Source organism: Chelonia mydas, chromosome 10, assembly GCF_015237465.2.
Source record: "Chelonia mydas isolate rCheMyd1 chromosome 10, rCheMyd1.pri.v2, whole genome shotgun sequence".
In the NCBI taxonomy this organism is placed as follows: Eukaryota; Metazoa; Chordata; order Testudines; family Cheloniidae; genus Chelonia; species Chelonia mydas.
The window spans coordinates 9,493,513-9,515,360 of NC_051250.2; the positions used below are offsets into that span (position 1 = coordinate 9,493,513).

The following is a 21,848-nucleotide window of genomic DNA, read 5'->3' on the forward strand; positions in this document are numbered from 1 at the left end:
CAACCAGGGACCATGTAACTATTCTATCTATCTCATCAGCTGGCAATTAAATTTCCTAAAAATTGTAAGTAAATGACCCCAGTGGTATTATCTGGGGCACAGTCCTCCCCTCCGAGTGCCAGCTGCCCTTCCATTTTCAGAACCCCGGGCTGAGGGCAGCCCGCTCTGCAGGGAGGACGGTGCAACCCGCGGTGTGACTTGATTTTCAACCGCGCATGGAAGTAGGTGTCAGAAACCCATAGGGGTTTGGTGGAAGCACCTGGCCGTTCTGCAATGCACCTGAGCGTTCATTCAAGGCGTGCGAGGTGTCTGCCTGCCTAACCACCAGTCCCTGGCTTTTCTGACCGACACACACTGTCCTCCCTAGACAGCTCCCGCCAGAGGAGACTTCCCAGACACACTCCGGAATTTTTAATCAGGCCCTGGGCAGCTATGGCAGATCCATTTTGTTTATTTGTTTCCTTGGTAAACGAGTGAGTCCTATTAACACTCGCTGCCTTGCGCGATCCAGCGGAGGAGCAAACAAGAAGGTGGAGGTGGTGGAAGCGCATGTACCCAGGCACTGAATCCCATGTAAACAAATGAACCGTCTTCCGGTTTTTTTGTATGTGAAAGCCAAGCCCCCACCCCACACATTTAGGTGCTACTTAAGAAATCATGTGGCAGGGAAAAGTTCCTTCCCCTCTGCAGTTTTCTTTTTTTCCTTTTTGCCACGTGTTCTGCTAAAGCCTGCCAGGGGTAAAGGAGAGACATACATTTGTGAACAACTGCTCCCCTGGCAAATCAAACTCATCCTGTCAGGGACTGGCCAACTCAGTCATGCAGTGTCCCCTTATCTTGGGAACCTGTGTTCTCCCCTCCTCCACCGCCACTTGGGGGCTGATTTAGAGTGAACGAGGCTGGAGAAGGGGGAAGTGGGTAGCGGGGACATCTCAAACAGGCCAGTGTAACCCAATAGAGGCCCTACTGCTACACTTTCATTTCAGGGAAGGGGGGGGAAGAGAAGAGACCCATTTAGCAAACAGAAGATTTATGGCTCGAAATTGCAGAGAGCTCATTTCATTCTTTTGTAGTCCAAACGCAGAACTGTGTTCACAAGCCAGCTAGACACTGGACTGCAAAAACGTAGTACAGAAAAAAGGGAATTGCACAAGATATAATCTGACGCTAGGCACCACTGTACGATTAAATTATTCTATCTGCAAGTATTTACTGCTCAGATCTGCTTGCTAGCCAAGCTAAATTTGGCTCAGGAATGACTGTTAGACTTGCTAGAAACATGAGTGGTTTTTTGCTTAGTTACACTGTTTCATGGAAGGCTTCGGTTATGAGGGACAGGGGGAAATTAATTCGCCTTATTCATACACCCGTCTTTACAGCAAAACCTACCGAGGTCCCACTTAACTAGCTCTTCCGAAGAATAAATTTCGATCGTTTACCAAAGGCGCCGAGCGAAAATGAACCAAACTCCGTTTTTGTTTTTTTAATTAGACTTAACGTTCAGAAAGAAACAAAGACAAATAAACCCAAGGCCATATATTTCTGAGCAAATCACCAGGACCACATTGGGGGAGAAAATTCTATAAGAACTAAAATCATTGTAACTAGCGCTTGGGTTCAAATTCTCAACCTTACAAGCAAAAAAAACAAGGGGGGGGAGCCTTTGATCTTCTAGATGAAAGCTTTATCTTTTTTTTTTTTAAAAAAAGCAGCAGCCGAGTGCTTCACTTAAGCCTTTTATATACTGTAACGTTTCTACATGAAGGAGGTGTTACTAGTTGGTAGATTTCAAAGGCTTCCTAGGACTATGAATCGCTTAAAACAAAAAGGAATAGATCGTTCTAAAAACTATCCAAAAGAAAAAGTTTCTGAAGAGCCAGGCTGGCACATTGCTACCGTCCCACTGGTTTGAGCGCAATAAATAAACCCCAGTTTAGAAAACAGCTAGGGGAAGGGGTTCTTTTCCACATGAAACCAACCACGATTGTGTTCTAAAGTGAGTGTGAAAATAAGTGTAGCCACGTATTTAAATATATACACAAGCTACACGTACTCCGTCCTACCTATAGATAAACTACAAAGGGCAGTATTAAAACCGGGGCTGGCTTTCTCATCTGTGTTGACCACTGGGGCAAGCGATTAGGTTTCTGCTAGGAATTCTTTCATAAAAGCTGATTAGCTCCAAAGCAGCAGGTAAAGATCAGCATCATATCCCGGGGTCTGGAGAGGGAAGAGAAGACAAAGGAGGGGCCTCTGAAGGCAAACGGGTTTGGCTTTTGTGGGGAAACAGCGGAAAGGCTGCTTCAAGGTTGGAGTGTCCTTTGATAAGGAAAAAAAGTATTTTGTCAACCCAGCCGGGAATAATTGTGTGTTTACGGTTGTGCAGTGCCTCGAAAAGCAAACCCACGCTGTAAACGGTATATAACAAACAGCAGCAAAACAAAAGAAAGTCTAATCTAATTAACGCCGATTAGAACAATGAAGGGAAGGGAAATCCCTAATGCGCTTTAATTCGGTTCAGTTGTATTTTGCAAACACAAATACCGAGCAGGTCGGCTGGTTGGAAGGGCAGATGTGCCTTTGGCAGAGAAAAGAAATCGACTGGATACGCTCCGTTGAGTTTCTGTATACTCGGTTTTAAAAAGAGAGTTGACTAACATAACTCAAAACCGAAGAGAGGCGGGAGAAGAGGGGAAATGTTTGGTTTGGTGGGTTATATAGACCTGAAAGTAGTAGAAACCCAGACGTTATTTTTCCGGTTTGAAAGAAACCGAAAGGAGGGGGGGAAGCGAGAAAATGGCTCCCTCCCTCCGCCTGATTCGAATCATGGATTTCTGGAGCCTTGGGTTTAAATATTTAGGCAGGAAAAACAGGCACAGACCCCGAAGACGGTAGAGGGAAACAAAAGGTCACTCGTAAAAAGCACGATTTAAAAACATAGCTATCTAGGAGAGTGTCTGGCATCTTCTCCCCGAACTGAGACCGGCAGCTTTCTAGAAAGGTAACTTTATTTAAAGGGGTTAATTACTAACCTGGCAGGTGGCTGATTGCCCACGGTCTCTTATATTGGGGAGCGGGGGGGGGGGGGGGGAGAGAGAAAAGTTTCCCAGGCGAGAATACCAGGCTTTTAAAGAAATGTGTTTTCTCCCCTGGTACTCCACCCAGCCCACAAGATGGCTTCCACCCAGCTGGTATCTATCAGTCCGACTGCACCAAAGGGGGGAGGGAGAAATCCAGGATTTCGCTATCGGTGGCAAAGATCAAGGCAATTAAATATTTGCTACAGGACAAGATTGCAGTTGGCGATGGAAAGCCAGCTCTTATTTATTTTTTTTCGAGGGGGAAGGGAAAATAACCCACCCAGTATTGTTTACAGCGGAAGGCAGCCCGTGTTATGGGATTTGCTTTGCATTTTCCCCTCCATAACAACATCTCGAAAGCCTCGTCAGGGAAACCATTTGATGACATAAAATGCTATTAAAAAATAGCTCCAAGGCTCTTCTTGCATTGAGAGTTGACCTAGTACATTTTTCTTGCTTAAAGCTTTTTGGGGGTTTTTGGGTGGCTGACAAAGCGGGGAGAGAGAAAGATTGATCAACGGAGAAACTGCAGCTTTAATGAAATGCAGATTCCCTTCCCCACTGATGAGAAACACACTTGAAAAATGCAAGCGCCATTGGCAAACTAAGGACAAATAGGCAGAATTTTTTATTAGCAACTAAATGATTTATTGCATACATACCCCACCATCACAATTACAGCGTCTTGTAGGATCCGGGTGTGAGAACATAAACATTTATACAGTACGCGTTTAAAGCCACATAAAAGCCATTAAGCCATTTTTATTTTTTCCCCCTTTGGTCTGCTAAAGGAGAACAAAAATTCCGAATCCAGGAGTTGAAAAGTCCGAAGACAATGGCTTGGATGGCTCCCGCCTTGATCGTTAGGGTATTTATTAGCGGTGGATTTTTTTTTTTAAATTGCATGTAGAATTTGCAAGCTTTTCGAGGAATAAAGCGTTATTTTAAAAGAAAAAAAAAAGCGTAAACTCAGAGGGAAGCTGTCACTCATTGCTGCTCCAATGATCATTCAAAATCTCTCCGCATTCTGTTCAGGCAGCCATAAGCCACGGACTTGCATTCATTTTCTTTGCAATAGCCTCCTCTTCCCCCTCCCACCAAGCCTCTCTCTCTCTGCTCGTCGCCCCCCCCCCCCCTTTCTTCTTGTTGATCCTTTGGCTAATTTTGGATCAATCCACTGTTGATGAGTCCTGCTGAAATTGCCGTCCTTTCACTGGGGTTTCAGAAGGCGCCGGGGTGAAATTTGGATGAGATCTTCTTTGCTTTAACACACAGAATTGCTTTTTCCTCTCAGCTCATTACTATTTTAGGTTTGGGGGTTCCCCCCCCTTCCTTTCCTCGGCTCTCTCCCTCCTCTTCTGCTTCCAAAAGAGGGCAGCCTAGAAACCAGCTAGCTACGGTTTGACTATGGGCAACTTGAAACTATCCTACAGGACTCGAGGGGTTTTTTTTTGTTTTTTGTTTTTAATTTATACTGGAATTAAATTCGATTTCCCCTCCCCCTTTAAATACCCAAGTTGAGGGGGGAAAGGAGAGTTTCTAACCTCTTGACGAATTTCAGGACTGCTTGATTGGGGGAGAAGAGGTGGTTCGACTGATTTAAACGCCCAAACTGTTAAATCTAAGGCTTTAAAAAAACAAACAAACAAAAAACCCCCAACAAAATAAAAACCAAACCGTAGAGCACTTAATCCAAACCCGGGGTAACAAAACAAAGCTGTTTACAATGTCTCTCGCTAACGCGCAGCATTGGTTAACCATTCCTGTATCAGAGCCTTCCAGACCGCATCTGAAGGTTAAAAGAAGGCATGACTCGCTTGCTGTTAAAAATAGTTTAAACGCGTTTTCGTGAGGAAGGCGGCTGAATTTTGAGACAGGTTCTCCGTTTACATGGAGCCGTGTCTCTCTCTCCCTCTCCCTAAATCAAGGCATGTTCATCTTCCTAGGCGGGGAAAACAACAACAGACCAACAACGCAGGGTGAAAACGGATTATGCTGAAAGAGGCATTGTAATATCAAATACAGAGTCGTTTGGTTTCTCTCTCGTCTGCCCCCGCCTTCTCCTCCAGCTAGGGCAGCGAGCAGATCTCTTCTCTGCTCAGCACCGGGTTTCTCCCACCTAAACAGATTTCGCATGGGGAGGTTGTCTTTGAAATTTAACACGAGGTGGAAAAAACAGAGCCCAAGAATGTTTATTAAAATGGGGAGGGAGAAGGGTCCTCGTAGGAGCCCAGCAGTGAAATGCAAATGAAATGAAATGTCAGTTGGGATTTTTGACCACAGATCATCCATTGCTCTTTAATCGTGTTTTGCAGCTCGGATTTTTTTTTTGGGGGGGGAGGGGGTGTTTGTTAGCTTTCAAAGGAGCTATATAAAGGGACTATTTACTCTCCTCTAACGTTCATTTATTCTGGGATTATTTAAACCAGCCGGGCTGCAGCTGGCTCTTATCACCTATGTTTCTATAGGAACCTCTGTCGAAAAGGTTATACACACACTCACCGGCCTCTCGAAAACATTAAAGATTAGCTGCCTTCCATTACCGTCTAGTGAAGGATTCTTTAGGTTCTTCCCCAACCCCATGCACGCCCACTGGTACTTGGAACAAACTCCTGCTCTGTCCCCTCTCCTCCCCGTCCCGTTAAGACAAACGTGCTCTCTGGGAATCAATTAAAGCTCTGTTGGAAATGATAAAATGGGGGAGGGTTTTTTTTTTTAAAGTTGGGAAATATTTCCCAGTAAAGCCCCAGCTAGCAACTGCAGAAAGAAGGGGGGAGAAGAGGACAACCCTCCCCCCTTGCATTATTTGCCCTGGGTGCTGAAAGCTTATTTTTCAATCAGAACCGCCCCCCCGCGCCCCCCCCCCCCCAGTTCCCTGAAAAAAAGGGGACTTTCGCTAAATGCTGCGTTTTCACTAAATAGAGCGAAATGAACAGACCCGAACTGCGGCTACAATCACCTTCTATTTTGATCAGTCAGCCCAGACTGGGGAGGGGAGGGCAGCCTTGAAACGGCCTCTAAAAATTCTCACCACCAGTTTTGATCATTCAGCCCTGTTAGGGGAGCCTAGAAACCGGTCGAGTCCTTGGTCCATAATTGGTTTTATAGGAATGGCTGAGGGCCAAAGTGTTTACATGAGGGTGAGTGGCAGTGCGAGCAGCCAATGGGAGACTTACTATGAATTTTTGGCTGGCCAGCTTGGAGAGGGGTGGGACGGGAGGAACAATGCTTGTTTCATTGCTAAAGAGGGTTTTTTTTTTTTTTTTTTTTTTTTTTAAGATCCAGAGAGAGGAACTTGAAAGGGGGTTTGTGTAATGTACCTTTTCCAATCGCGGGCTGTATATGGAGATTCTGAATTCTCCAAACCAGCGCTACCTGGATTTTATTAAAAAGCAGAGACCTCTGGAGCAGGAAAGCTGGATTTTAAAGGAAAGCAGAGAGATCGGTGCCGGTGCTCCTTTTTCTTTCAGGGTGGAGGAGAGGGTGAGACCGACTTATGGACTAAAAGGACATTTTTATACCAAAAAAAGGCAAGACGGGCAAAAAGTACTGTTCTAGCTTGGATCTAATTTCTGAGACGGGAGGAAAGCAAAGGCAAAGAGCTAAAGAATGCCAAAGAAGAGAGTTGCATAGAGGAGAGAGGCGGATTCTTCGGGGCTGGAAAGGTAGAATTCTCCGAATTTATTTTTCTGCAAGTTAACTAGGTTTGGTTTGCGTTTTTGGCGAATAGCTTTGCTGTAGGATCCGCTCCCCCGTCACCCTCCAAAACCCTTCTCGTAGTGTAGTTGGCTTTGATTTCACCCCAATTTCATTACTTAAAAGCCCCCTCCTTTCTCCACCCCCTCCCCCGACACACACACCAAAAAAAAAAAAAAAAAAATCGAAAATAAAAATAAGGTTTCCAAAGCGACTCCCCAACTTCTCCTTTGCTGATACAGGCTTGGAAAGGAGGTAAGAGAGAGAGACATGTTATGGTTATGGGCTGTTTTTAATTAAAAGCAGGAATGCAGCCATTTTAACTGCGTTTAAGAGGAAGGAAAAGTAAGGAGGTTTTGAAATTGGAACATTGAAGGAAGGCAGATAAATTAACTCCCTCCCATCAAAAAAGCCTAGAATCAAAAGGGTCAGCTAAACTTGTCCATTTTGTCATAATGTTATTTCATTCCACTGTAAAATATACGAATAAGAGGAGGGCTTTTTAAAAAAAACAACGCAGCAACACCCCCTGCTTAAAATGGAAAGCATGTAGCTAAGGATGTCCAGAATTATGTTGGGTTTTTTTTTTAAAGTAAATGTTTCATCTGGTAACCAGAGGAGGGGAAGAGCCACTGCTTAATAAAGCTGGTGGAATACATGTAACTAAAACCAGGCTAAAATAAGAAACAAAGCTGGTAAGAAAACTCATGTTAAATGGCTTTTGAGCGACTTTGGCTTTCTGGACAGTGCATTCCCTCTTTTTAAACTATGTGTAGGTTAGACATGGGTGGAAATAATTTCAATTTATTTCAGATAATTCTGAGTATTTGCCCTGGAGAGAAAACATGGAATACATAAGAATTCTTCACTTGATCTGGAAACCAATGCTCACTAGACAGCTTGAGTACCCTTTAAAACGTATATATGGGAATGATTGCATGGTATTGAAAATAAATATTTGAGGGGGGGGGAAACAGATTTAAAATATCCTGCTTCCCTCTACCGCCCCTTTTCTTTCAGTAAATTCTAGATATCTTAACATTTTAACTGAATGGTGATGAGTATTTACGAAGCATAAGAGGGTTCTCGAATTATGCTCCCCCCCCCAACTAATTTCATTGGCAAACAAGCCGCGGTTTAGAAAATATGTAAGAATATTCCCTAGTAAATTAGTAACTGAAAATGAAACTGAGGATAATACTGTTTCTTATAAAACCGTGACAAGATGCAGTCCCATCTCATGGTAATCTCAGAATTACAATTGTATCCTTGTTGTTGGGTTGTTTTTTTTTAAATCGTGTGTTCAGTAATAAATCCACTTTCACACAAAAGCTATTTTAAGTGGATTAAGGAACACCGATTTAAAAGCCTAAGAATAATAAAACAACAACAACAATAATTATCGTTTAAAACTCCCCAACTGCGTGTACCTAGTGGAGTCCTCAAGGGCTAAAAAGTTAAATATTAAATACTTTCAGGATAAGATAATGGGTAAATGTGTAGTGGGACATTTTAATCTATGGGAAGGGGAGGTTTCGCGGTTTTGTAACCTAAAGTTGGTGATTGTGGAGAAGAATATATACTGCGGTGGCTGGTTTCAACCAGATTCGTGGGGCAGGAGCGTCCGGAATGCCTGAGTGAGGCTTTTATTATTTGTCAAAAATTATTTTAACCCGATCTAGCAGGGCTTGCTGAACTCCCCCTTGGTTTTGGTGGGGCGGGGGGCAGAGCGGAAGGTTCTTTTAATTAAACCGAATTCTCTCTCTGCTGCTATTGCAACAAAAATACCGGATTCTCCCAAGCAACGTCTCCCAAGCAACGTTGTGGTTTTCTCTCTGTCAAGCCCGCTCCTTTCCCCCCTTCAAGGCGAGGATATTTTTTTAAATGATTTATATCGGTTGTTTGGAGGGGGGGGGGGGGAATCAGCTCAACTTTTGGGTGACTTGCTGTATAAATCATTTAGCCTCCGTTTGCAAACAAATTGACTAATCGCGTGTGTGAGGTTTGGATGTGAGGGTGAATTCACCGGAGGGACGGTAACCCCCCGCCGCCGTGTTTGTGTCTGTCTCTCCCCTGCAGGGCGCTCGCCTCGCCAGGACCCCAGCACCCCACCGCGCCATGGGACGCTTTCACACCTTAGTTTTAAAAAACATCTGAACGGGGGGGGGAGGGGGGGGAGAGATAAAGTCAACTCGGAGTCCGCGAGTGGATGATGGATGGCAGAGATTTTGGGCTTCCCCGATCTTTTCCCCCTCCTCTGCTGTCCGGGCTGGCCATGGAGAGTCACCGAGTCGGACCCGCCAGCGCAGCCGGGCGCATCGCTCCATCCGCTGGCCACATGGCTGCGGGGCTCCCGGCCCCTCTGGCACCTGGAAAATACCTCGCATCGGGCATCAACATCCATTCCCACCCGGGTAAGGCGCTTTGCGGCCCCGCTGGCGGTGTGTGTGATTTAAATCTCTGAGGCTGAGCTGGAAAGGACAAGCCCCCAGCTCCTTGCAGAGCCCCGGGAAGGGTGGGTCCCGGCTCGGGGGCTCTAGCTCACCCTGGCGCGGGACGAAATACATCCAATCTCATTTTTTTCCTCTTCCCAAAATGTTTCCTTTTCCCCGAGGAGGAGGAAGGTTGGCGCGTGGGGTGTGAAGTCTAGGGAGGCATTTCAGTGTCTGGGGGGCTTTTTACTTTCTCTCCCCTCGAAGAAACGGACCTGAAACGCGTCCCATGCCCTTCTAAAATGCTCTCCCGCTGATTACAATTTTGTATTGCTATCTTTGAAACTTGTCTCGTGGTTTTTTGCTTGAAACAAGCCCCCAAGATTTCTCCCACCTTCCTCGATTCCGGCTTCCTCCCCCCCCCCCCTTTTATTTTATTTTACTTGCTCGATTACACTTTCCCCCCAAAACTATTTTTATATAAAACTGGGACAAAGGAGAAATCTCGCTTCTTCCTTTGGTTTAAACACAAATCCGGACTAGGATTACCTGGTTTCTAGTCTAAATACCACCACCCCCTTCCCGCCCCAAGATGTAACAATGTAAATATCTTGCCGGGAACAGTATTAAGAAGAAAAAAAAAAGTCTGAATCTTAATTGCAAGGCGAGATCGCTCTCTGGTTGGTTTTCCTGTTTTGCACATGATAATTTCAGTGAGGGAGAGAATCTTGTTCGTGCTTTTCAGCGGAATGGCAAGAGGTGCTAACGGAGGGGTGGGAGACAGGGCGAGTTTCCACCCCCAGTTTCTAAGCAGGGCAGTTACATAGCTGCAACACGCTTTGTTTTGCTAAAGTCTGTTTGTGTTAGGGTTTGAGGGCTCCCCTCTGCTTTCATTCCCCAGCGTCTGCATGGCGTCCTGGGAAGTTCGTTAAGTATGGCAGGATTTTTTTGGGGGGGAGGGAGGGTTCAACAACCTAAAAAGTAAATTGTTTAATAGACACCAGCTGGATTTTAAAAATCCAGGAAACTGCAAAGGGGGGAGAAGAGAAAGCGGTCCGAGCGGTGTGGCGGCTTGCTTTTTTTTAATGCATCGACGATAAATACCCCCAATATACCACATGAAGCCAACATGGTTTAATTTTTGAGCAGCCTTATTTCTTTGATTGCATGGGGGGAATGTACAAGGAATGCAAGCTAAGAATGTCCGATCGAGCCTTCCTCTCTTTCCCTCTCTCCCAGTAATTTATTGTCCGGGTTTTGAGCTACAGCGGTAGTCAGTTGCTTTGGGAGTGATTCAAGGCAGATGAAAAGTTTTAGTGTTCTCAGAAATTCCCTGCTCCCAGACCTCCCCTTACCCCTTGGAGTGAGAGGGGTCCACATAGGGGAGGGGAGTGGGGGAAGGGGAGGCAGTCAGAAATAACACACACACACATCGCATTATGAATCCCTGGGGCTTACAGAATGTCCAACTTTTGCACATTAACTGAGGATGCATTTTTGTGGTTGTGTGTGTGACTCCGTTAAAAAGCTGAGTAGCTGGAAGTGTTTTTATTTTTAAAACTGTAGATAGAACGGTGTTGTGTAGAGGGGGGGTTTTACGGGTTACGCTCTTTTAAAGAATCAATCCTTTACCAGCCGGATGGATGCAATTTCTAAAGTGCTTTGGGGCTATTTCTTATTAATACATAAAACCTAATCTCAAGTGCCTGCCTTTTTTAGATAGCTTTTTTTTTTTTTGGTTGAAATTCTTATAAGTCAATATAGCTGGGAATCGGTCTGCACATGTGCCAGCCAACTGTTTATTTTTCTTTCATTGCACATTTAAAAATATGTTGCTTTTTCAGCTACTTCGTGTTGTGTAGCCCGTGTTTGTGGCCTGAAAGGAGGTTGCTTGCAGTCCAGCGCTCAAATATTTCTTCAGTTACATTTCTTTTTTTCTGGGTGTGGAAAGGTGACTCTGAGGTTACATTAGGCATTGGTAGGGGACAAGTTTTGCAATAATAAACCTGCCTTTCTCTACAGCGCATGGAATGGATGACTTTGAAATTTACAAACCTGATTGCCAACATCTGCAAAGAAGGAAGCAGCCCGAATCGAGGGAAAGATTTATTGGTTTTAGAATGGGTGGCAGTGCCAATTTTCCAGGTGCTAAAACAAGAGGTGTAAAATGAAGAGCAATAAAACGAAGCACATGGGCAAACACCTCATTTTCCACCACCTCCTGCTAAGGCAAAATGTAATCTCTCTAAAATTGATCTCCCTGCCTAGACAAACAGGTGGAGCCTAGTATCAGGGTTTTAGTTTCCTTTATTTTTAAAAGACGTACAAACCTGTAATTGTTTGCTGGGGAGAATGATTACAATTACCTTTCCAATTTGTATTAATAGAAGCTTTGCCCCTCCCTCGCTTGCTTGCTTGGGCTATCTCATGAAATAATTGCTTTATGTTTACCCCCTGTTTCCTCTGGCTGATCCCAGAAGCTTCTATCACTCTTGTGGCTTTGAGGTGCAAACACTGTCCTTTGAAAGGGGGTTCAGGTAGAACTCCCCCCGGGCTGGTAAGCCAGTGGGGAGATCTGGTCCTTCTTTAAAGGAATTTAATCTTCTCTTTTCCACAAGTTTGGATTTTACATCTAAGCCACTTCCGAGATAATTCCCCCATCAGCCTTCCACAATTCATTCCCTGCATTCCCTCATAAACTCTCTACCCTGTATTACTATTAACAAAGCTCTCTCACCCAGGTTGGCTACAGTAGGGAGTGGTAATTCCCAGACAGGCTAAATTGCATTAAAAAGATATGTACAATTAACAGTTTAAACTTCCATTATACTGTGGCAGTTGGTAGACAGGGATTTTTTATGGCTTTAACAATTTCATTTTAAATGATGATTGCTTCCTGCTATTTAGAGCTTCAACCACCCCGCCCCCCCGGTCATTTTAAGTTGTTGAATGAGGGAGGGGTAGCATTTGAACAGAGCATCTTGAAATCAGTCAATGAATAAACAGGACTAAAGAAAGTGACGGCTGAATCCCTCCCCAAGTCATCTTAAACTAAATTCATCCCTTTAAAAATAGTGTGATTTACTATGCTTCTGGATCTAGTTCTTTTAGCCTATTGACTTCAAAATTCTTTGCTGTGTAGCCTTTCTGAGTTAGAAAACCCCGAGCTAAAGGACCCTGCGCTCTGGCTCAGCTGAGAGACTTGCAGGCAGTTGTCTCTTCTCTTATGTATGTATTTTTCATGTGAACTTGCCAATAATCCTGATCCATTGAAGATTTTTGGGGGGGGGATGGGGACAGAAGTCTTTTGTCTGACGCAGTACAGTGTGGGTTGTTGCAGTTATGGGGAAGGGGATACTTACTAGGGGCAGTGAGAAGGTAGAACTGGCTTCTCTGCCAGCTCAGACCTAGGTCTGGCTAAATGCAGTTATTCCTAGTGGTTCTACATTTCTTTGATTCTTGGCTTGTTGGAGATAGGCAGGTCGTTCATGTCGCTTTTGGGTGGCAGAGGACAGGATGTACGTGCCAGCTAGGAGGTAGCATGGCACCTTCCTAAGGGTCCTGCTAAATGTCCATGAAAAGAGTTAGGAAGGTGACATTATGCAATGGCATCTCATCCACAGGAGCAAAGGAGTTCGGCAAGAAGAGGAGGTGTACTTTAAATAAAAGAGAAGGTGATTGTAATCAATGATGCCAGATTGCAGAGTCCATTAATACACTAGCCTTTCATCTCTGGAGACCTGGTTCAAAATCTGGTGGGTTATTGGTTTTTGCCTTAGGTCACAAGTGAAATGAGTTTAGTGGTCTCGGCTTAATCCACAAAGCACTTTTATTTCCAGCACAAAACCCAGAGTTAGTGTGTTACCATTGGCAATCTCGGCATAGCAAAAGCCTGAGACTGAACAGCATGGGCTGATGCAGGATCATATTGATGTCAAGTAGTAGAGATGCGTGAGAGAAACTTGCCCAGGACCTGACTATATCAAAATGTACCAAACTCCCTGAAAAACAAAACAAAAACTGCCACTGCTTTTCCCCGGTGTTAGGATATTATATTTCTGGGTGGGGTGTGTGTATATAATCTGGTGAGTGCTCTTTGTAGGTATTGTTACATTCTGGTCTGAGAAACTTGATTTTCCAGAGTGTTCCACTAAGGCTTCCTTAATCCACAAGAAGGGACTTAAATCTTAATGGCAAGATAAGTAATAAATAAAACTTGCAAGCTCGCCAGCCAAAGAAAAAGGGCCCCCATTGAGGGAAGAGATGCTTTTATATTTCCACGTTAAGTATCTGTGTCCAGATATAGGAAGTGTGAGAGTTTTAAAATGGATCGGAAACTGTTCCTATGTACACCATTGCAGTGATAGGCAAGAAAGTCTGTTGCACGTATTTACTGAGTATGAGACTTGGGCCTGCATAAAATTTGTTTTTTTACCCGCACTCCTAACCAATGTAGCTATGCTGGCAAAAATTATAAACACCTCTCATATGACATAGTGGTGCCAGCAAAAGCCCCACGTAACTGCAGTTATACTGGCAAAAGTGCAGTTTTGCTGACATAAGCTGCATCCACATGAGTGCTTTGCTGGCGTAGCATCTGGTATAGCCACACTGGCCAAATGCTCTTAATACAGACCTGGCCTGCCGTCTTTTCTGCCTGTAAATTGCCTATCACACAGTTTAGTGCTAGACAAATGGTAAGAAATAATAACCTGTAACCTCTACACCAGCCTGCCGCAAGCTGGAATTGGGATGTGGACTCTAAAGTTATCCAGTGCTGTAAATTCAACTGATCAGCTTAGTGGTTCAGCACAGGTATTTTTGTAATTATGATACATTCTGGGAAAATTTCATTGTGTTCAATGGGGAAAATTTCATTGTGTTTAATGGTCCCTGAAATCACACTTCCCCTCTGGGTAGGGTGGTGGGTCTGGTGCTGTGGAGTGCTGGCTTGTAATATAAAACAAGGAGGAATGTTAGCTGACTAGAGACCTGCCAGAGGTGGTATTTCTCCCTCTCATGACCCTCCCTTGTCTAAATTAGGCATTTTTGACATAAACTTACCACCAGCGCTGTCCCCCCAATAGCAGTGGTGGAGAGAGGCACTTTTGCAAACAGGGCTCCGGACCCCCATGATCTAGACTGGCTCTGAACGGGGCTCATGCTTGAACCAGTCACGTGCAGCCCTGTCTGCGTTCACGCTTTTACTGCTAGATCTGCTGCAGTAGCAGCAGAAGTGGAAAATCCTTGGCAATGAAGTCTAGGGTAGGAACACCCCCCTCCCCCCCAAACACACACACACACTGTCTGGGTTTCCAACTTGTTGACAACAAATAGCTGAAGGTTGATAGAGGAACAATGACCGTTCTGTGTCTATTCACCCCAAGGGGAAGTTGTGAATATGGTAGTTAGGCCAGGTGTTACTTTGGTCCCCTCATAGGTTTTTTTAGAAATATTTAGAGCACACATTGGTAAATTACGGTGTAAGAAGGACGGGAATGGATTGAGATTCCCTGACCCTCCTTCCCTCCACTACCCATTTTTCCACCAACTTAAATTGAGATCACTTCAAAGCTTGCGAGGGCAGAGAATGTTATGAGAAGAACTGGCTTCTCTGTTCCTGCACTAGTCTTCATTTTTGGAACTGTCCCATGGGTGCAGCACTTCTTCCGGTGCAGTGACCCTAGTGACAGTCATTGTGAAGCCATGTCTACACGAGAGAGACTTGAACTGGTGTAACAAACACCAGTACAGAAAGCTAGTGTGGACCCCTCCTGTAGGTGCAACAGTCTTGCTTTTTAAACTACATACGGGTAGTTATACCGGGGCAAATTGACCTGTTCTAGACAATCTGCATAGAAAGGGCACCAGGTGCCACAAGTACTCCTTTTCTTTTTATGTATGTCACTGTGTCATTTAAACCTGTTCACAGCAAGTCCAGGCATTGCTGGTGACCACCTGGTCCGTGTTGACATTAGAGCGTCCATCATTGCAACTACCACTGGAGTTGAACACCTACTAGGAAATTCTAGCGGAGGAAGGGAGGAAAACTACTATAGACTAGCCCTCATTGCTCTAGTTCACAACAAACCGATTCCTTTCCAACACTTCAGACGTTGGAGAATGGACCTTGTTGGAGGGAAGATGGGGATGAAGCTTGCTTGTTATTTAGCTTTTCTAATATAGCAACGTTGGTAAGCAGAGAGGTTGTTTGCAAAAGGGAAATTCTAAATTTCATTTCCTTCCTAAAGACTGCAGCAACGTTCTTGTTGGTTTATAATTATATTATAATAGTGGTTATTTAAGGAAATTAATTTAAGGTTCCTGCAACAATGTTAACACAGCATGTTGCACTTTCTGGCTTTGTCTGAACTAGGATTTAAAGGTGTGATGGTAGAATTAATTAGCTAGCTAACGTGATCTAACACCTAGCTCTAGTCAAGGCAAGTTGTACGTAAGCAAATGCTAAACTTGTCCAGTTACAGCCTGGGTGCTCCACTCTCCAAAGCTGTAACTGGACAAGTTTAGCATTTGCTTAAGTACAATTTGCAGTGTTTTGTCCAGTTTTAGGAGGTGTTAGCTAGCTCAATCTAACATACACGATCCAAACCATGTATTGGTTGTACCAGTGTCTGGTTTAAATGCATGGCTTAACCTAGCACTGTCATACAATGTATACCCTAAAATATAAGGGATGTGTGAGCTTGCTGAGTTAATATTACTGTAAGAACCCTTGCATTTTTGCTTTTATTTTAATTGTAAAACTTTAACTCTGTTTTTGCATGTATCTTTTTAATAAAAGAGGGTAGGATGCAGGGAGCGTGTGGGGCAAATGTCTGCACTTAATGATGGTAACATTTAAGGGGTCCCAATTAGTGAGGTGTGAACTTTAAAATCTGAGATGAATGAGAGAGGAGCAGAGAGAGAGAGAGAGAGAATCTTTTCTGCTATGCTTTGTCTGAAAACAGTTTTTTGAAGAGGTGGGTTGGCAGAGCAGCCTGTCCTCTGTTTGCATAGTGATCACTGCATCTTACCAATAGGGCTGGGGGGCCCTTTAAAGAAATTCCAGCAAGTCTAGAATTGCAGGAATACTGCTCAGTGCAGCAAAATTTGCAGAGATCTCCCTAAGATCATACAGCCCATAATTCTCATCCTCACCATTTTATCTTTTTCCCGTTGTTGAGGCAGAATTAGGAGAGACTTTTGTTGTGTGTATTTCCATACAACATTTTATATTTCTTTTTAAATGTATCAGAACTGCACGTTTATAAACTCTAGCCCTCTGGTGCTGTGGCTGGATCTGTGTGAGAATGAGATTTTCTGCACCTAGCAATTGTAGGATCAAGACTTCTTGTGATTTTTCTCCAGTCTCCAGATTTTTCACCAGTACAAGCTCCCTTTTTTACACTAGTACATCACAAGTGCATTGGGGGAGTAAGAGTGGTGGAAAAAATTCCTAATTTAGACAAGCTTCCAGGAGTGGTGTAGCAGTGAAAGTTTGGCTCTCTTTCCTTAGTGTCACAAATGATCAGCTATTGCGTATGCAGTATGCTTCTGTTTTCCTTTCCAGCTGTTTTAGATGATGATTATGGGAAACAAAAGGTGATCATTTTGGTATCACTCTAAATCAGGGGCACATTGAGAAAAGATCAGCAGGTGAAGGATGATTATAAACGGACATTGCTGGGGACCTAAAGAATGTTAATGTTTTAATATGGCAAGAGTTGAAATGTTGATAAAAGATGGAGGTGACCTTGGGAACAATTTTTATTACAAGCATCAGTAGTGGCCAAAAGAATCATTTTAAGGGAATTGGAAATTGACAAACCAGCTGAAGATTGTGGGACTAGTACAATGAAATGAGTGATGTGGCAAGTCTGGAAGAGATATGGTGGCTTTAGAGAAATGAGTGAGGGAGAATTTTAAGGAGATTTGGACCTCCTTTCTAGATCTGTATTCCTGATAACTTCAAAAATGGTCACAGTTCCATATATCTAGCCATCTTTTTTTGTCCTGGTATGTTATTAAATGTTAGATTATTTTTATTCTTGACGGTTATATATTGAATCTTGCCTCCTGTGTACTACTGCTTTTCTCCTCCCACTATGTTCTGTTCAGCCTCTTATCGTTGGTCTTTAAGCTTAATTCCCCATGGTTTTGAATGCACTTTTAATATATTTGGTTCTAATTGATTTTAATTATGAAAATCATTTAAATGATGGACATGCTTGGCAGGTGAGGTTAACTTGGCTTTGCATATATCGTTGCTTCAAAAAAGAGTGTTCTTAACTCCAGCTAGCTCAGTCAGGTTAAAACAGCAGTGAAGACCTGACAACTCCGCTTTTAATTCAGGTTAAAGTCTGTAGGGGAGCCTGCAGTTGAATTCATCTAAGTTAACTGAATTGCCAAGTCTTTGCTGCTATTTTAACCTGCATTAGCTAAATTGGATTAGCTAACCTGTTTTAAGAACACCCCCTTTTTTTGTGTGTGTGTGTGATGAAGATATATCCTTGGTGCAAGTCCCCATCAGGGCAAGAACATTGTGTGTGTGTGTGTGTGAAATAACTAGAAAGCAATAACACATGGCTCCATGTACTGTGTGTGTGACCATTATGTAATTCTCTGTTTCATATCCAGATCTGTTATGTCAATATACATCATATGGACAATATTAGGACAAATCAAGTACTGTTATATTCAAGTGCATAAACATTGTGTGTGTGTTTTCTCTCCCCTACCTCCCCCTCCCCCCCCGCCCCAGTTTCCACTTTTTTCTCCTTTTTATGCTCCAGTAGCTATACACACTACACGTCATTTCAGTCCTGTGTTACACTCAGGGGTTTCCCTTCACTATCCCACTGCTACAGCAGAGCCTTCTCCAGAATGAGATTAGCAGCACAAAGCAGCGATTCTTCTGCTTCTTTTAATGTGTCCTCTGGGTTTGTGTGGGATCGGAAATTCCTACTTTCATCAGATGAGCCCTCTCTGTAACTTTTTTTGGCCAGATCTTCCGCATCTCCTCCTCACGATGACATTCGTGTTGGTACAAGCGTTGTATGCTCCCCCCACCATTGTTAAAGTTTGTTTTACCTTATTTTCTTCTCTAAATCTCTCCACATAACTGAGCGGCCTCCATCTTGTCTGGCACAAGAAAGCTCTCTGTCTTTTCCTAGCCAGGTTCAATATAGTTCTGAGAATAATAAAACCACCTCTTGTATCATTTAGACAAATATTTCTTGCCTATAGGTACAAGTGTAAGTGACAGCCATAGATTACAATACACCATACAAGTAGCATCTGTAGCTGGGTGGCTGAACTTTGCAACGTCAGGGGCTGTGCTGGCAATTTGTCAAGAGCCCAAGGGCTGTGTTTTAATTTGAATATGTATTTAATGCACACAACCATAATATTTGCTTATACTTTTATCTCCTTTGATCAGCGACTAGAAAGCACTTGTTTTGATTTTTTTTTTTGCCAGTAGTAAAAACATGGCTGTTTCCAGTTATGCCATCTTTCTAACGGCAGGGAGATGTTAGCAAAGGGCTACTTTTTAGGGGGGCAACTACTGGGCATCCTTGATATGGGGTGAAGTTTCAAGCAGAATGGTTGAGCATGAGCACAGATGGAGATGGAGCGTGTAGTGTGTTTAATTCATTAAAAGGATGGTTTGGAATTCCAGGGCAGGTGGTAGAAACAAGGTGTAAAGAGAAGCAGGGGTGGAAATGCAGATGATGCTGGTAGCAGGAGGAAAGGCTCTGCTGCCCAGAGTGACGAGACAAGGAAGGATGGGGTGGTGGAGTGTGAGAGGACAGGGAGAGCTGATGGCACTCACTGGAAAGTGTTGTGAACCCCACGGAAGACGGGGTTGGGGCGGGAATGAAAAGGGCTAGAATTGTGGGGTCTGGTCATGCCATTGTTGTTAATAGGGCTTTCTGTTTACAAATGGATGGCGTGTTATGGCCCATGGGCAGAAGATAATATGCTGAGATTCAACCTGTTGAAAAACTCATGGTACTCAATCTGAGGAGGGAGAGAACAATCCAAAACACAGAATCAGTGGGAGCAAGAGACACACAAAGGCGTAGTGCCACAAGAGAAATGGGATGCTAGTGAACTGTAAATAGAGAGGCCTCCAACACAGACCAGAGAGGTAGGTAGTGGCTCTTGAAACCATCCTGGTGAGACAGCATCGAGAATTGCATGTGACTTTCTGTGTACCTCCATCCCTGCAACAAAAAAGAACAAATGGGATGGGCAGCTTGACTAAGGAGGAAAGATTAGAGGACTAAAATCTGAATAGTTTAGCTGAAAAAAAACCATCTGTTGGGATTGCAACTTTAGTATTTAGAGGGGTAAGTGCCCAAGGACAGAGGAATGTTCAGAATGGTTCAAAGAATAAGTGGGTTGAGATTAAGAGGAGAATTATTGTGGCTAAATACCAGGGAAGATATCTTAAAGGTGTCACAGTCTATTCTGGTTTGCCTAAATTAGGGACAGTATCAGTCCCCGGTATAGATCTCTGTATATTTCAGGACCAGGGTAAAACACATCAGGCCCTGCTTTACACCTGTATAGAGCATTTACACTGGAGTTTGTATCCTGTATTGGCCCCAGAAATCCCTAATGTAGACAAGTCCATAGGCTGTTGGCTAATCTCACAGGAGAAGTGGTGGAAGCCACTTCAGTTGCAGATGTCCTATATGAAGAGGACAAAGCAATGTAGGGAACATCGGCAGGAGAATGAACACTGAGTGGCTTCTCTTCTCTCTGGATTCAGTGATTTTTAAGTGTTGGAGTTTAGGAAGACTGTAAAGGAGGAAGTGAGGGAAGCCAAGATGAGAGGAGATAGAAAAGCATGAAGAAGGACAATTGTGCATGAGCTAGTGGCCAAATACCACACGCCTTACTCGTGTGAGCAGTCCCAATGAAATTATGAAGGCATGTGGTATTTTGCCTTATTCAGATGTTTCGAAGGGGACAGTACAGAGCTGGGAGATGGTGGAATCTTGGCCTTGCCTAGTGTAGACAACCAGTTTAAATCAATTTAGAAATCTAGCTCTTTAAACCAGTACAAACTCCTCATCTGGATGCTCTTGATGGGGTAGTGATAGTCCGTGTAACTGTGTCCCACTTTAAGTGACACTGGAGTTAGGCTAGTTTATGGGGGGAAAAAGCAATTCAGACACTTGGCTCCAACGAGTCCATGTTGTGCCATCGTCTAGAGGGGAGTTTAGTCAGCCCAGCTCAGTAGGGGACGGGCTGTGCTGCCCCAGTGCATATAGCCATTAATATTCTCCCACCCCCTCTTGCTACACAAAACTGTGGTTCCAGCTTTTTTGGGTAGGCTGGTATTAAAACTACTCACAAGCCCTTTATTACCACAGTGTCTGAGTGCCTCACGGCCGTTAGTGTGATGTAGGGAGGTACTCCTGTTCCTAATTACAGGTGGGAAACTGAGGCATGGTGTGGCTTGCTCCAGCTCCTGTGGGAAGTCTGTGGTCATGTAGGGGGAATGGGACCTGGATCTCCTGACTCCAGCTTAGGACCTTAACCACTTGGCCATCCTTCTCCCTCTGATGGAATGCTTCAGCCTGGTGTGTTTGGTTTCAGAACTAGGCTTTCCCTGAGTCATTAGTCTATGGTTTGAGCATTCGGTGTCATTACTACAGGAGAGAAATGGCTTGCAGAAGTCCAAATGAATTTAAAAGCTCTTAAGAAGGTTGGAGCAGCTTCCACCTACGACAGAGGTGGGCAAACTACGGCCTCCGGGCCACATCCGGCCCGCGGGACCCTCCTTCCCGGCCCCTGAGCTCCTGGCCCGGGAGGCTAGCCCCCGGCCCCTCCCCCGCTGTTCCCATGCTGCCGGCGTAGTGTATTAAACTGCTCCGCGTAGGAATGTGCTACGGGTAGCAGTGACGGGGAGCAATTTACTACGCTACACCGGCACAACGCTCTGGGCAGCGCAGCTGTAGCGCCCCCAGCCACCAGTGCTCTGTGCTGTGCGGTAAGGGAGCAGGGGGGGTTGGATAGTGGGCAGGGGAGTTCGGGGTGGTGGTCAGGGGGCGGGGGCGTGGATGGGGTCGGGGCGGTCAGAGGGCGGGGAACGGGGGGGTGGGTTTGAATGGGGGCAGGGGTCCCGGGGGGGCAGTCAGGAAGGAGTGGGGGTTGGATGGGGCAGTCAGGGGCAGGGGTTCCGGGGACAGGGAGCAGGGTGTGTGTGGATGGGGCAGGGGTCCTGGGGGGGCCGTCAGGGAACGGGCGGGGGGAGTTGGATGGGGCAAGAGTCCCAGGGGGGGCCTCAGGGCGCGAGAAGCAAGGGGGGGTGGATAGGAGGTGGGAGCACAGCCTCCCCTAACTGGCCCTCCATACAATTTCCGAAACCTGATGTGGCCCTCAGGCCAAAAAGTTTGCCTGCCCCTGACCTATGAGAAACTTTGCAGAGGTCTTCTCTTCTGCAGTCCTCTTGTTCAGTTTTGCTATCTCTCTGAGTTCTGAGGTGTGTGCCACTGGGGTCTGTCTATGGTCTGGGGCCCTCAATGGGTGGGTGGTGGGGGGCCTCCTTTGTGGGCCAGATCCAAAGACACCCATTGATTTCAATGGGCTTTGGGGCCCTGATCCTGCAAAGACTGATGCACATGCT

At 44.8% G+C, this 21,848-nt stretch overlaps 1 protein-coding gene and 1 long non-coding RNA gene across 12 annotated transcripts in view; one reads left to right on the top strand and one right to left on the bottom strand.

Annotated features, from left to right (window-relative positions):
• Window positions 1–1,468: 1,468 nt before the first annotated feature.
• LOC122461893 lies at window positions 1,469–3,315 on the bottom strand. Its single transcript, XR_006284139.1, has 2 exons — window positions 3,033–3,315; window positions 1,469–2,220 (listed from the first exon to the last, which is right to left on the bottom strand). It is a non-coding gene; the product is annotated as an uncharacterized LOC122461893 (long non-coding RNA).
• The window catches only part of TNRC18 (trinucleotide repeat containing 18), a 93,148-nt gene continuing 74,027 nt past the window's right edge, over window positions 2,728–21,848 (top strand). For 8 of the 11 annotated variants that reach the window (XM_037911753.1, XM_037911755.1, XM_037911760.1 and 5 more), the window contains exons 1-2: window positions 6,360–6,745; window positions 8,856–9,190. In XM_037911753.1, coding sequence (XP_037767681.1) covers window positions 8,986–9,190 — 205 coding nt within the window. In that variant the 5' untranslated portion in view covers window positions 6,360–6,745; window positions 8,856–8,985. Of the gene's footprint in view, window positions 3,002–6,359; window positions 6,746–8,855; window positions 9,191–21,848 lie in introns of those variants that run through there. The other 3 variants (XM_037911752.2, XM_037911754.2, XM_037911761.2) reach the window with 3 other exon arrangements.